The sequence below is a fragment of the Oncorhynchus nerka genome, linkage group LG6 (assembly GCF_034236695.1).
Source record: "Oncorhynchus nerka isolate Pitt River linkage group LG6, Oner_Uvic_2.0, whole genome shotgun sequence".
In the NCBI taxonomy this organism is placed as follows: domain Eukaryota; kingdom Metazoa; phylum Chordata; class Actinopteri; order Salmoniformes; family Salmonidae; genus Oncorhynchus; species Oncorhynchus nerka.
Window position 1 is genome coordinate 19,135,210 of NC_088401.1, and position 12,442 is coordinate 19,147,651.

General features: G+C 51.5%; 1 protein-coding gene across 2 annotated transcripts in view; it reads right to left on the reverse strand.

The window, feature by feature from the left end:
- Positions 1 to 201: 201 nt before the first annotated feature.
- The window catches only part of LOC115130123 (vascular endothelial growth factor receptor 1-like), a 90,907-nt gene continuing 78,666 nt past the window's right edge, over positions 202 to 12,442 (reverse strand). For both annotated transcript variants that reach the window (XM_065019353.1, XM_065019354.1), the window contains 9 exons: positions 2,876 to 2,964; positions 2,602 to 2,724; positions 2,262 to 2,373; positions 1,997 to 2,096; positions 1,812 to 1,917; positions 1,603 to 1,730; positions 1,436 to 1,511; positions 1,186 to 1,271; positions 202 to 1,094 (listed from right to left, as the gene is read on the reverse strand). In XM_065019353.1, the coding sequence (XP_064875425.1) occupies positions 926 to 1,094; positions 1,186 to 1,271; positions 1,436 to 1,511; positions 1,603 to 1,730; positions 1,812 to 1,917; positions 1,997 to 2,096; positions 2,262 to 2,373; positions 2,602 to 2,724; positions 2,876 to 2,964 (989 nt within the window). In that variant the 3' untranslated portion in view covers positions 202 to 925. The remainder of the gene's footprint in view (positions 1,095 to 1,185; positions 1,272 to 1,435; positions 1,512 to 1,602; positions 1,731 to 1,811; positions 1,918 to 1,996; positions 2,097 to 2,261; positions 2,374 to 2,601; positions 2,725 to 2,875; positions 2,965 to 12,442) is intronic.

Sequence of the window (12,442 nt, forward strand, 5' to 3'; positions counted from 1 at the left end):
TCTCCCCCCCCCACTCCGACACGCGCCTCTCCTACAAACATCTACAATCACCATCTTAGTATGTTGTTTTGCCCATCTTGTGTTCATTGTCTCAACTTTTGCAATATTGTGTGTACAGCAGTATTTTAATAAAATATACCAAAACAGTGTGTTGTCTTCGTGTCATGCATGTGAAGACCAGAGGATTGTCTTGACAGTCAGTGTGATAACGCTTCTTTACTTCAACATTTTTAGATGTGTTTTGAATACATACATACTTGTGTCAGTCAGGGCAAACGTCTGGCTATGAAACCTGTTATACAGTACTTCTCCATCGACTGGTCTAACATATATACTGATTTTAATGATCACTGACAGCAGTTGCCTGCCTTGACACAATTTCATGAGGTTAACATATTGTAAATAAATAGGTGAAACGCTATTTTCTAATGAATACATTCTTCCAGCATACACGTGTAGGAACATCATGGTCAGGTCACTGGAGGCAACCGAGGTTCCTCTGAGCTCTATAGGCCGTACCCATATAGAATGGTACATGGACATGTGGTGTTGCTGCATGTGAAAACACGATCATGGAATTAGCTGCTGTTAGTGGTGTGGGTGTGGCACCCTACGCAGGCCTCAGTAATTCACACCTTACTCCTGTCCCCATGAGGAAGCTACAGCATCAAATCCAATCTGTAGAGGAATTGTTTGTAGAGACAGATCCTTGGAGTGAAGTCGTCTGATAGTATGTTATGGGGAAATGAAGCGCTGCATCAATAATTAATCTGTGACGAAGAGGGAGGTAGGTAGGGAGGAAGATGGCCTAAAGACAGAGAAGTGAGTGTTTAGATGGAGTGACAGACAAGGGGGTGATGGTGTGCTGGGAGGGAGGAACCAAGGCAGTTCTAACCAGAGGGAGAAGTGTGATATGATGGAGTTGTCAGAGGGAGGGGTAGAGGAAGGCAGAGTTGTAGTCGGGTGGAGGGGAACAGCTCTCCTCGGAGTCACAGTCGCATGGGAGGACAGGCGGCTCGTCGTCATGGAGACCAGTGATGTCATTACACATGCAGGGCACCAGGTTCTCCCTGCACGTACTGATGGTAAAGGACCTGCCAACACACCCCCTCAATCATTATCAACACAGAACACAAAATACACTAATTTGTAGTCAATGAGGGGTTGAAGGTTAGAGGTGGTGACCTTGTGAGGCTCTTGGCGCCGCTGGTCCATTTGAGGCGTTTGAGTTCCTCAGAGGGTAGAACCATCCCGCTGTCTCCCTGCTCATCCTGAAACACACCAGTTCGACACAGTGTGTGTGATACACAGCAACACACCAGACACCTCTGTGACGAGCAGTGTGTGTGATACACAGCAACACACCAGACACCTCAGTGACAAGCAGTGTGTGGTGTGAGTAAGAATGTAAATGTGAATCAGTGTGTGTCCTCACGTCCGGGCCAGGCGGGTCCTTGCTGGGCAGTTCCTCAAAGGTCCTGAGTGTCGCTGTGCTCCTGGTGTTCATGTAGCTGGAACAGAATTAAAACATGACCAACTACAACCCATTGGACTGTACCAACTGTCATGTTTCTCTGTTTATGGGGGTGTTCCTAGCCTTACCCTAGACTGATGAGTCTGTGTGGATGCAGGTCAGTCAGGGAGCTCTCTGTGGAGTCTCTCTGGACGCTGCTGTCTGGGTCTCTCCCTCCACACAGGAACGTGCCCAGGGGAATGTAGTCCTTCCCATCCTGATCATAGACAAGGTTCAATGCATAGGAAAGAGAGAGAGTGTGAGTGTGTGTGTGTGTGTGTGTGTGTGTGTGTGTTACCTGTTGAACCCGTGCTTCCAGCAGGTCTCCCAGTGTTTCCACTAAGCCAGTGAAGGTGGGGCGGTCTGAGGGGTTAGCCTCCCAGCATGCCAGCATGGTGCTGTAACTACAGACAACACACCAGTTATACTCACACCACAGTCTCTCTTCAGTTCTCTCTCCATCAATATATTTCTCTTTCTCACATTTCTGGAGTGCTGTACTCTGGGGATCGCATGCGTGTTCCCTCCTTTAGTTGGTGGCAGAACTCCTCATCTATGTTCAGGCCTGGGTACGGAGAGGCTCCTGTGAGACAGACAGAGAAGAAGCCTTGAGTCTTGTCTCGGTGTGTAACGGTATGTACTAGTCATAGTATGAGCCATAGAGATCCTATTAAATTACGAGTATTCTAATTCCTAATTCTATGGGACCAGCAGTATGTGTTTTGTGTAAGTGGATATGAGGACCGACCCAGAGAGAATATCTCCCAGAGCAGAACTCCATAGGACCACACGTCACTCTGGGTCGTGAACACCTTGTCAAAGATGGACTCTGGGGACATCCACTTCAATGGTAGCCTTGCCTGTGGAAAACAGGGGTCATGGGTCAAAATCAGCTGCCAGCAGAGAGTACAGAATATCCTGGTCCCAGACCTGTTTGAGGTGTCTCGCCAACTTGGCCAGACAGCACAACACCTGTAGATCTGAGAATAGGCTAAGTACAGTGAAGTCCCCGTTATGAGGAGGAGGAGATGATTGATTGATTTTTTTTGTGCGTGCGTGTGTGTGTGCGTGTGTGTGTGTACACTCACGTCTCCCTTGCGGACATAGTCCAGGTCTTTGTAGAGGTCTCTGGCCAGACCAAAGTCACAGATCTTCACCACTTTGTTCTCAGACAGCAGAATGTTCCTGGCAGCCAGGTCACGGTGGATACACTGACATAGAAACACACAGTGAACACACACATTTAAAATGCACAATTTGGATCTATTGATTGCATCAAGGTACAAATGAGACACATATTTTCAAGGTCATATACTGTATGTCTTCTCAGACAGACAGGCTGACAGACACAGGGTATCAAACCTTGCGAGAGGCGAGGAACTCCATGCCTCGAGACACCTGGAAACTGAAGGAGATGAGATCCTCCAGGAAGAGAGGAGACTTGGAGACACCTGGAGAGGGAGAGAGGGAGACAGACAGAGAGAGACAGAGAATGGAAGACAGACAGAGAGAGACAGAGAGAATGGGAGAGAGGGAGACAGACAGAGAGAGACAGAGAGAATGGGAGAGAGGGAGACAGACAGAGAGAGACAGAGACAGACAGAGAGCAAGGGAGAGAGAATGGGAGAGAGGGAGACAGACAGAGAGAGACAGAGACAGACAGAGAGCAAGGGAGAGAGAATGGGAGAGGGAGACAGACAGAGACAGAGAGAATGGGAGAGGGAGACAGACAGAGAGAGACAGAGAGAATGGGAGAGGGAGACAGACAGAGACAGACAGAGAGCAAGGGAGAGAGAATGGGAGAGGGAGACAGACAGAGACAGAGAGAATGGGAGAGGGAGACAGACAGAGAGAGACAGAGAGAATGGGAGAGGGAGACAGACAGAGAGCAAGGGAGAGAGAATGGGAGAGAGGGAGACAGACAGAGAGAGACAGAGAGAATGGGAGAGGGAGACAGACAGAGAGACAGAGACAGACAGAGAGCAAGGGAGAGAGAATGGGAGAGAGGGAGACAGACAGAGAGAGACAGAGAGAATGGGAGCGAGAGAGAGACAGAGATAATGGGAGAGGGAGACAGACAGAGAGAGACAGAGAGACAGAAACAGACAGAGAGCAAGGGAGAGAGAATGGGAGAGAGGGAGACAGACAGAGAGAGACAGAGAGAATGGGAGAGAGAGAGAGACAGAGAGAATGGGAGAGGGAGACAGACAGAGAGAGACAGAGAGACAGAGACAAGACAGAGAGCAAGGGAGAGAGAATGGGAGAGAGGGAGACAGACAGAGAGAGACAGAGAGACAGAGACAGACAGAGAGCAAGGGAGAGAGAATGGGAGAGGGAGACAGACAGAGAGAGACAGAGACAGACAGAGAGCAAGGGAGAGAGAATGGGAGAGAGGGAGACAGACAGAGAGAGACAGAGAGAATGGGAGAGAGAGGGAGACAGAGAGACAGAGACAGACAGAGAGCAAGGGAGAGAGAATGGGAGAGGGAGACAGACAGAGAGAGACAGAGACAGACAGAGAGCAAGGGAGAGAGAATGGGAGAGAGGGAGACAGACAGAGAGAGACAGAGAGAATGGGAGAGGGAGACAGACAGAGAGAGACAGAGAGACAGAGACAGACAGAGCGCAAGGGAGAGAGAATGGGAGAGAGGGAGACAGACAGAGAGAGACAGAGACAGACAGAGAGCAAGGGAGAGAGAATGGGAGAGGGAGACAGACAGAGAGAGACAGAGACAGACAGAGAGCAAGGGAGAGAGAATGGGAGAGAGGGAGACAGACAGAGAGAGACAGAGAGAATGGGAGAGGGAGACAGACAGAGAGAGACAGAGAGACAGAGACAGACAGAGAGCAAGGGAGAGAGAATGGGAGAGGGAGACAGACAGAGACAGAGAGAATGGGAGAGGGAGACAGACAGAGAGAGACAGAGAGAATGGGAGAGGGAGACAGACAGAGAGAGACAGAGAGACAGAGACAGACAGAGAGCAAGGGAGAGAGAATGGGAGAGAGGGAGACAGACAGAGAGAGACAGACAGAGAGCAAGGGAGAGAGGGAGATAGACAGAGAGAGACAGAGAGAATGGGAGAGGGAGACAGACAGAGAGAGACAGAGAGAATGGGAGAGAGAGAGAGACAGAGAGAATGGGAGAGGGAGACAGACAGAGAGAGACAGAGAGACAGAGACAGACAGAGAGCAAGGGAGAGAGAATGGGAGAGAGGGAGACAGACAGAGAGAGACAGAGAGAATGGGAGAGAGAGAGAGACAGAGAGAATGGGAGAGGGAGACAGACAGAGAGAGACAGAGACAGACAGAGAGCAAGGGAGAGAGAATGGGAGAGAGGGAGACAGACAGAGAGAGACAGAGACAGACAGAGAGCAAGGGAGAGAGAATGGGAGAGAGGGAGACAGACAGAGAGAGACAGAGAGAATGGGAGAGAGAGGGAGACAGAGAGACAGAGAGACAGAGACAGACAGAGAGCAAGGGAGAGAGAATGGGAGAGGGAGACAGACAGAGAGAGACAGAGAGAATGGGAGAGGGAGACAGACAGAGAGAGACAGAGTCAGACAGAGAGCAAGGGAGAGAGAATGGGAGAGAGGGAGACAGACAGAGAGAGACAGAGAGAACGGGAGAGAGAGACAGACAGAGAGAGACAGAGAGAATGGGAGAGAGGGAGACAGAGAGAAAGGGAGAGAGGGAGACAGACAGAGAGAGACAGAGAGAACGGGAGAGAGAGACAGAGAGAATGGGAGAGAGGAGACAGAGAGAGAGCAAGGGAGAGAGGAGGGAGACAGACAGAGAGAGACAGAGAGAACGGGAGAGAGAGACAGAGAGAATGGGAGAGAGGGAGACAGAGAGAAAGGGAGAGGAGGTGTTATGAGGGTGAGGGTTGAAAGATAAAAATCTCAACAACAAAAACGTGTAGATAAACCTGTTACCCCTCTCCTCTGTTCTCTCTCTCTTACCCCTCTCCTCTGTTCTCTCTCTCTCTCTCTGTTCTCTCTCTCTCTTACCCTCTCCTCTGTTCTCTCTCTCTCTCTACCCCTCTCCTCTGTTCTCTCTCTCTCTTACCCCTCTCCTCTGTTCTCTCTCTCTCTTACCCCTCTCCTCTGTTCTCTCTCTCTCTTACCCCTCTCCTCTGTTCTCTCTCTTCCCCTCTCCTCTGTTCTCTCTCTCTCTTCCCCTCCTCTGTTCTCTCTCTCTCTTTACCCCTCTCCTCTGTTCTCTCTCTCTCTTACCCCTCTCCTCTGTTCTCTCTCTCTCTTACCCCTCTCCTCTGTTCTCTCTCTCTCTTACCCCTCTCCTCTGTTCTCTCTCTCTCTTACCCCTCTCCTCTGTTCTCTCTCTCTCTCTTACCCCTCTCCTCTGTTCTCTCTCTCTCTTACCCCTCTCCTCTGTCCTCTCTCTCTTACCCCTCTCCTCTGTTCTCTCTCTCTTACCCCTCTCCTCTGTTCACTCTCTTCCCCTCTCCTCTGTTCTCTCTCTCTCTTCCCCTCTCCTCTGTTCTCTCTCTCTTACCCCTCTCCTCTGTTCTTTCTCTCTCTTACCCCTCTCCTCTGTTCACTCTCTTCCCCTCTCCTCTGTTCTCTCTCTCTCTTACCCCTCTCCTCTGTTCTCTCTCTCTTACCCCTCTCCTCTGTTCTCTCTCTCTCTTACCCCTCTCCTCTGTTCTCTCTCTCTCTTACCCCTCTCCTCTGTTCTCTCTCTCTCTTACCCTTTTCCTCTTTCTTACCCCTCTCCTCTGTTCTCTCTCTCTCTTACCCCTCTCCTCTGTTCTCTCTCTCTTACCCCTCTCCTCTGTCCTCTCTCTCTTACCCCTCTCCTCTGTTCTCTCTCTCTCTTACCCCTCTCCTCTGTTCTCTCTCTCTTACCCCTCTCCTCTGTCCTCTCTCTCTTACCCCTCTCCTCTGTTCTCTCTCTCTCTTACCCCTCTCCTCTGTTCACTCTCTTCCCCTCTCCTCTGTTCTCTCTCTCTTACCCCTCTCCTCTGTTCTCTCTCTCTCTTACCCCTCTCCTCTGTTCTCTCTCTCTCTTACCCCTCTCCTCTGTTCTCTCTCTCTCTTACCCCTCTCCTCTGTTCTCTCTCTCTCTTACCCCTCTCCTCTGTTCTCTCTCTCTCTTACCCCTCTCCTCTGTTCACTCTCTTCCCCTCTCCTCTGTTCTCTCTCTCTCTTACCCCTCTCCTCTGTTCTCTCTCTCTTACCCCTCTCCTCTGTTCTCTCTCTCTCTTACCCCTCTCCTCTGTTCTCTCTCTCTTACCCCTCTCCTCTGTCCTCTCTCTCTCTTACCCCCTCCTCTGTTCTCTCTCTCTCTTACCCCCTCCTCTGTCCTCTCTCTCTCTTACCCCTCTCCTCTGTTCTCTCTCTCTCTTACCCCTCTCCTCTGTTCTCTCTCTTCCCCTCTCCTCTGTTCTCTCTCTCTCTTACCCCTCTCCTCTGTTCTCTCTCTCTTTACCCCTCTCCTCTGTTCTCTCTCTCTCTTACCCCTCTCCTCTGTTCTCTCTCTCTCTTACCCCTCTCCTCTGTGCCTCTCTCTCTTACCCCTCTCCTCTGTGCCTCTCTCTCTTACCCCTCTCCTCTGTGCCCTCTCTCTTACCCCTCTCCTCTGTCCTCTCTCTCTCTTACCCCTCTCCTCTGTTCTCTCTCTCTCTTACCCCTCTCCTCTGTCCTCTCTCTCTTACCCCTCTCCTCTGTTCTCTCTCTCTTACCCCTCTCCTCTGTTCACTCTCTTCCCCTCTCCTCTGTTCTCTCTCTCTCTTACCCCTCTCCTCTGTTCTCTCTCTCTCTTACCCCTCTCCTCTGTCCTCTCTCTCTTACCCCTCTCCTCTGTTCCCTCTCTCTCTTACCCCTCTCCTCTGTCCTCTCTCTCTCTTACCCCTCTCCTCTGTTCTCTCTCTCTCTTACCCCTCTCCTCTGTTCTCTCTCTCTTTACCCCTCTCCTCTGTTCTCTCTCTCTCTTACCCCTCTCCTCTGTTCTCTCTCTCTCTTACCCCTCTCCTCTGTCTTACCCCTCTCCTCTGTTCTCTCTCTCTCTTACCCCTCTCCTCTGTTCTCTCTCTCTTACCCCTCTCCTCTGTCCTCTCTCTCTCTTACCCCTCTCCTCTGTTCTCTCTCTCTCTTACCCCTCTCCTCTGTTCTCTCTCTCTTACCCCTCTCCTCTGTCCTCTCTCTCTTACCCCTCTCCTCTGTTCTCTCTCTCTCTTACCCCTCTCCTCTGTTGACTCTCTTCCCCTCTCCTCTGTTCTCTCTCTCTCTTACCCCTCTCCTCTGTTCTCTCTCTCTTACCCCTCTCCTCTGTTCTCTCTCTCTCTTACCCCTCTCCTCTGTTCTCTCTCTCTCTTACCCCTCTCCTCTGTTCTCTCTCTCTCTTACCCCTCTCCTCTGTTCACTCTCTTCCCCTCTCCTCTGTTCTCTCTCTCTCTTACCCCTCTCCTCTGTTCTCTCTCTCTTACCCCTCTCCTCTGTTCTCTCTCTCTCTTACCCCTCTCCTCTGTTCTCTCTCTCTCTTACCCCTCTCCTCTGTCCTCTCTCTCTCTTACCCCCTCCTCTGTTCTCTCTCTCTCTTACCCCCTCCTCTGTCCTCTCTCTCTCTTACCCCTCTCCTCTGTTCTCTCTCTCTCTTACCCCTCTCCTCTGTTCTCTCTCTTCCCCTCTCCTCTGTTCTCTCTCTCTCTTACCCCTCTCCTCTGTTCTCTCTCTCTCTTACCCCTCTCCTCTGTTCTCTCTCTCTCTTACCCCTCTCCTCTGTTCTCTCTCTCTCTTACCCCTCTCCTCTGTTCTCTCTCTCTCTTACCCCTCTCCTCTGTGCCCTCTCTCTTACCCCTCTCCTCTGTGCCCTCTCTCTTACCCCTCTCCTCTGTGCCCTCCTCTCTTACCCCTCTCCTCTGTCCTCTCTCTCTCTTACCCCTCTCCTCTGTTTTCTCTCTCTTACCCCTCTCCTCTGTTCTCTCTCTCTCTCTTACCCCTCTCCTCTGTTCTCTCTCTCTCTTACCCCTCTCCTCTGTTCTCTCTCTCTCTTACCCCTCTCCTCTGTTCTCTCTCTCTCTTACCCCTCTCCTCTGTTCACTCTCTTCCCCTCTCCTCTGTTCTCTCTCTCTCTTACCCCTCTCCTCTGTTCTCTCTCTCTTACCCCTCTCCTCTGTTCTCTCTCTCTCTTACCCCTCTCCTCTGTTCTCTCTCTCTTACCCCTCTCCTCTGTCCTCTCTCTCTCTTACCCCCTCCTCTGTTCTCTCTCTCTCTTACCCCTCTCTCTGTCCTCTCTCTCTCTTACCCCTCTCCTCTGTTCTCTCTCTCTCTTACCCCTCTCCTCTGTTCTCTCTCTTCCCCTCTCCTCTGTTCTCTCTCTCTCTTACCCCTCTCCTCTGTTCTCTCTCTCTCTTACCCCTCTCCTCTGTTCTCTCTCTCTCTTACCCCTCTCCTCTGTTCTCTCTCTCTCTTACCCTCTCCTCTGTGCCCTCTCTCTTACCCCTCTCCTCTGTGCCCTCTCTCTTACCCCTCTCCTCTGTTCACTCTCTTCCCCTCTCCTCTGTTCTCTCTCTCTTACCCCTCTCCTCTGTTCTCTCTCTCTCTTACACCTCTCCTCTGTTCTCTCTCTCTCTTACCCCTCTCCTCTGTTCTCTCTCTCTCTTACCCCTCTCCTCTGTTCACTCTCTTCCCCTCTCCGCTGTTCTCTCTCTCTCTTACCCCTCTCCTCTGTTCTCTCTCTCTTACCCCTCTCCTCTGTTCTCTCTCTCTCTTACCCCTCTCCTCTGTTCTCTCTCTCTCTTACCCCTCTCCTCTGTTCTCTCTCTCTCTTACCCCTCTCCTCTGTCCTCTCTCTCTTACCCCTCTCCTCTGTTCTCTCTCTCTTACCCCTCTCCTCTGTTCACTCTCTTCCCCTCTCCTCTGTTCTCTCTCTCTCTTACCCCTCTCCTCTGTTCTCTCTCTCTTACCCCTCTCCTCTGTTCTCTCTCTCTCTTACCCCTCTCCTCTGTTCTCTCTCTCTTACCCCTCTCCTCTGTCTTACCCTCTCCTCTGTTCTCTCTCTCTCTTACCCCTCTCCTCTGTTCTCTCTCTCTTACCCCTCTCCTCTGTCCTCTCTCTCTTACCCCTCTCCTCTGTTCTCTCTCTCTCTTACCCCTCTCCTCTGTCCTCTCTCTCTTACCCCTCTCCTCTGTTCTCTCTCTCTTACCCCTCTCCTCTGTTCACTCTCTTCCCCTCTCCTCTGTTCTCTCTCTCTCTTACCCCTCTCCTCTGTTCTCTCTCTCTTACCCCTCTCCTCTGTTCTCTCTCTCTCTTACCCCTCTCCTCTGTTCTCTCTCTCTCTCTGTCTTACCCCTCTCCTCTGTCTTCTCTCTCTTACCCCTCTCCTCTGTTCTCTCTCTCTCTTACCCCTCTCCTCTGTTCTCTCTCTCTTACCCCTCTCCTCTGTTCTCTCTCTCTCTTACCCCTCTCCTCTGTTCTCTCTCTCTCTTACCCCTCTCCTCTGTTCTCTCTCTCTTACTCTTACCCTGTCTCTCCTCTGTTCTCTGTTCTCTCTCTTCTTACCCCTCTCCTCTGTTCTCTCTTCCCCTCTCCTCTGTTCTCTCTCTCTCTTACCCCTCTCCTCTGTTCTCTCTCTCTACCCCTCTCCTCTGTTCTCTCTCTCTCTTACCCCTCTCCTCTGTTCTCTCTCTCTCTTACCCCTCTCCTCTGTTCTCTCTCTCTCTTACCCCTCTCCTCTGTTCACTCTCTTCCCCTCTCCTCTGTTCTCTCTCTCTCTTACCCCTCTCCTCTGTTCTCTCTCTCTTACCCCTCTCCTCTGTTCTCTCTCTCTCTTACCCCTCTCCTCTGTTCTCTCTCTCTCTTACCCCTCTCCTCTGTCCTCTCTCTCTTACCCCCTCCTCTGTTCTCTCTCTCTCTTACCCCCTCCTCTGTTCTCTCTCTCTCTTACCCCCTCCTCTGTCCTCTCTCTCTCTTACCCCTCTCCTCTGTTCTCTCTCTCTCTTACCCCTCTCCTCTGTTCTCTCTCTTCCCCTCTCCTCTGTTCTCTCTCTCTCTTACCCCTCTCCTCTGTTCTCTCTCTCTCTTACCCCTCTCCTCTGTTCTCTCTCTCTCTTACCCCTCTCCTCTGTTCTCTCTCTCTCTTACCCCTCTCCTCTGTGCCCTCTCTCTTACCCCTCTCCTCTGTGCCCTCTCTCTTACCCCTCTCCTCTGTCCTCTCTCTCTCTTACCCCTCTCCTCTGTGCCCTCTCTCTTACCCCTCTCCTCTGTCCTCTCTCTCTCTTACCCCTCTCCTCTGTTTTCTCTCTCTTACCCCTCTCCTCTGTTCTCTCTCTCTCTTACCCCTCTCCTCTGTTCTCTCTCTCTCTTACCCCTCTCCTCTGTTCTCTCTCTCTCTTACCCCTCTCCTCTGTTCTCTCTCTCTCTTACCCCTCTCCTCTGTTCACTCTCTTCCCCTCTCCTCTGTTCTCTCTCTCTCTTACCCCTCTCCTCTGTTCTCTCTCTCTTACCCCTCTCCTCTGTTCTCTCTCTCTCTTACCCCTCTCCTCTGTTCTCTCTCTCTCTTACCCCTCTCCTCTGTCCTCTCTCTCTCTTACCCCTCTCCTCTGTTCTCTCTCTCTCTTACCCCCTCCTCTGTCCTCTCTCTCTCTTACCCCTCTCCTCTGTTCTCTCTCTCTCTTACCCCTCTCCTCTGTTCTCTCTCTTCCCCTCTCCTCTGTTCTCTCTCTCTCTTACCCCTCTCCTCTGTTCTCTCTCTCTCTACCCCTCTCCTCTGTTCTCTCTCTCTCTTACCCCTCTCCTCTGTTCTCTCTCTCTCTTACCCCTCTCCTCTGTGCCCTCTCTCTTACCCCTCTCCTCTGTGCCCTCTCTCTTACCCCTCTCCTCTGTTCACTCTCTTCCCCTCTCCTCTGTTCTCTCTCTCTTACCCCTCTCCTCTGTTCTCTCTCTCTTTACACCTCTCCTCTGTTCTCTCTCTCTCTTACCCCTCTCCTCTGTTCTCTCTCTCTCTTACCCCTCTCCTCTGTTCTCTCTCTCTTCCCCTCTCCTCTGTTCTCTCTCTCTTACCCCTCTCCTCTGTTCTCTCTCTCTTACCCCTCTCCTCTGTTCTCTCTCTCTCTTACCCCTCTCCTCTGTTCTCTCTCTCTTACCCTCTCCTCTGTTCTCTCTCTCTCTTACCCCTCTCCTCTGTCCTCTCTCTCTTACCCCTCTCCTCTGTTCTCTCTCTCTTACCCCTCTCCTCTGTTCTCTCTCTCTTCCCCTCTCCTCTGTTCTCTCTCTCTCTTACCCCTCTCCTCTGTTCTCTCTCTCTTACCCCTCTCCTCTGTTCTCTCTCTCTCTTACCCCTCTCCTCTGTTCTCTCTCTCTCTTACCCCTCTCCTCTGTTCTCTCTCTCTTACCCCTCTCCTCTGTTCTCTCTCTCTCTTACCCCTCTCCTCTGTTCTCTCTCTCTCTACCCCTCTCCTCTGTCCTCTCTCTCTTACCCCTCTCCTCTGTTCTCTCTCTCTCTTACCCCTCTCCTCTGTCTCTCTCTCTTTACCCCTCTCCTCTGTTCTCTCTCTCTTACCCTCTCCTCTGTTCTCTCTCTCTCTCCTCTGTTCTCTCTCTCTCTTACCCCTCTCCTCTGTTCTCTCTCTCTTACCCCTCTCCTCTGTTCTCTCTCTCTCTTACCCCTCTCCTCTGTTCTCTCTCTCTCTTACCCCTCTCCTCTGTCTTACCCTCTCCTCTGTTCTCTCTCCCCTCTCCTCTGTTCTCTCTCTCTTTACCCCTCTCCTCTGTTCTCTCTCTTACCCCTCTCCTCTGTTCTCTCTCTCTCTTACCCCTCTCCTCTGTTCTCTCTCTCTTACCCCTCTCCTCTGTTCTCTCTCTCTCTTACCCCTCTCCTCTGTTCTCTCTCTCTCTTACCCCTCTCCTCTGTTCTCTCTCTCTCTTACCCCTCTCCTCTGTTCTCTCTCTTCCCCTCTCCTCTGTTCTCTCT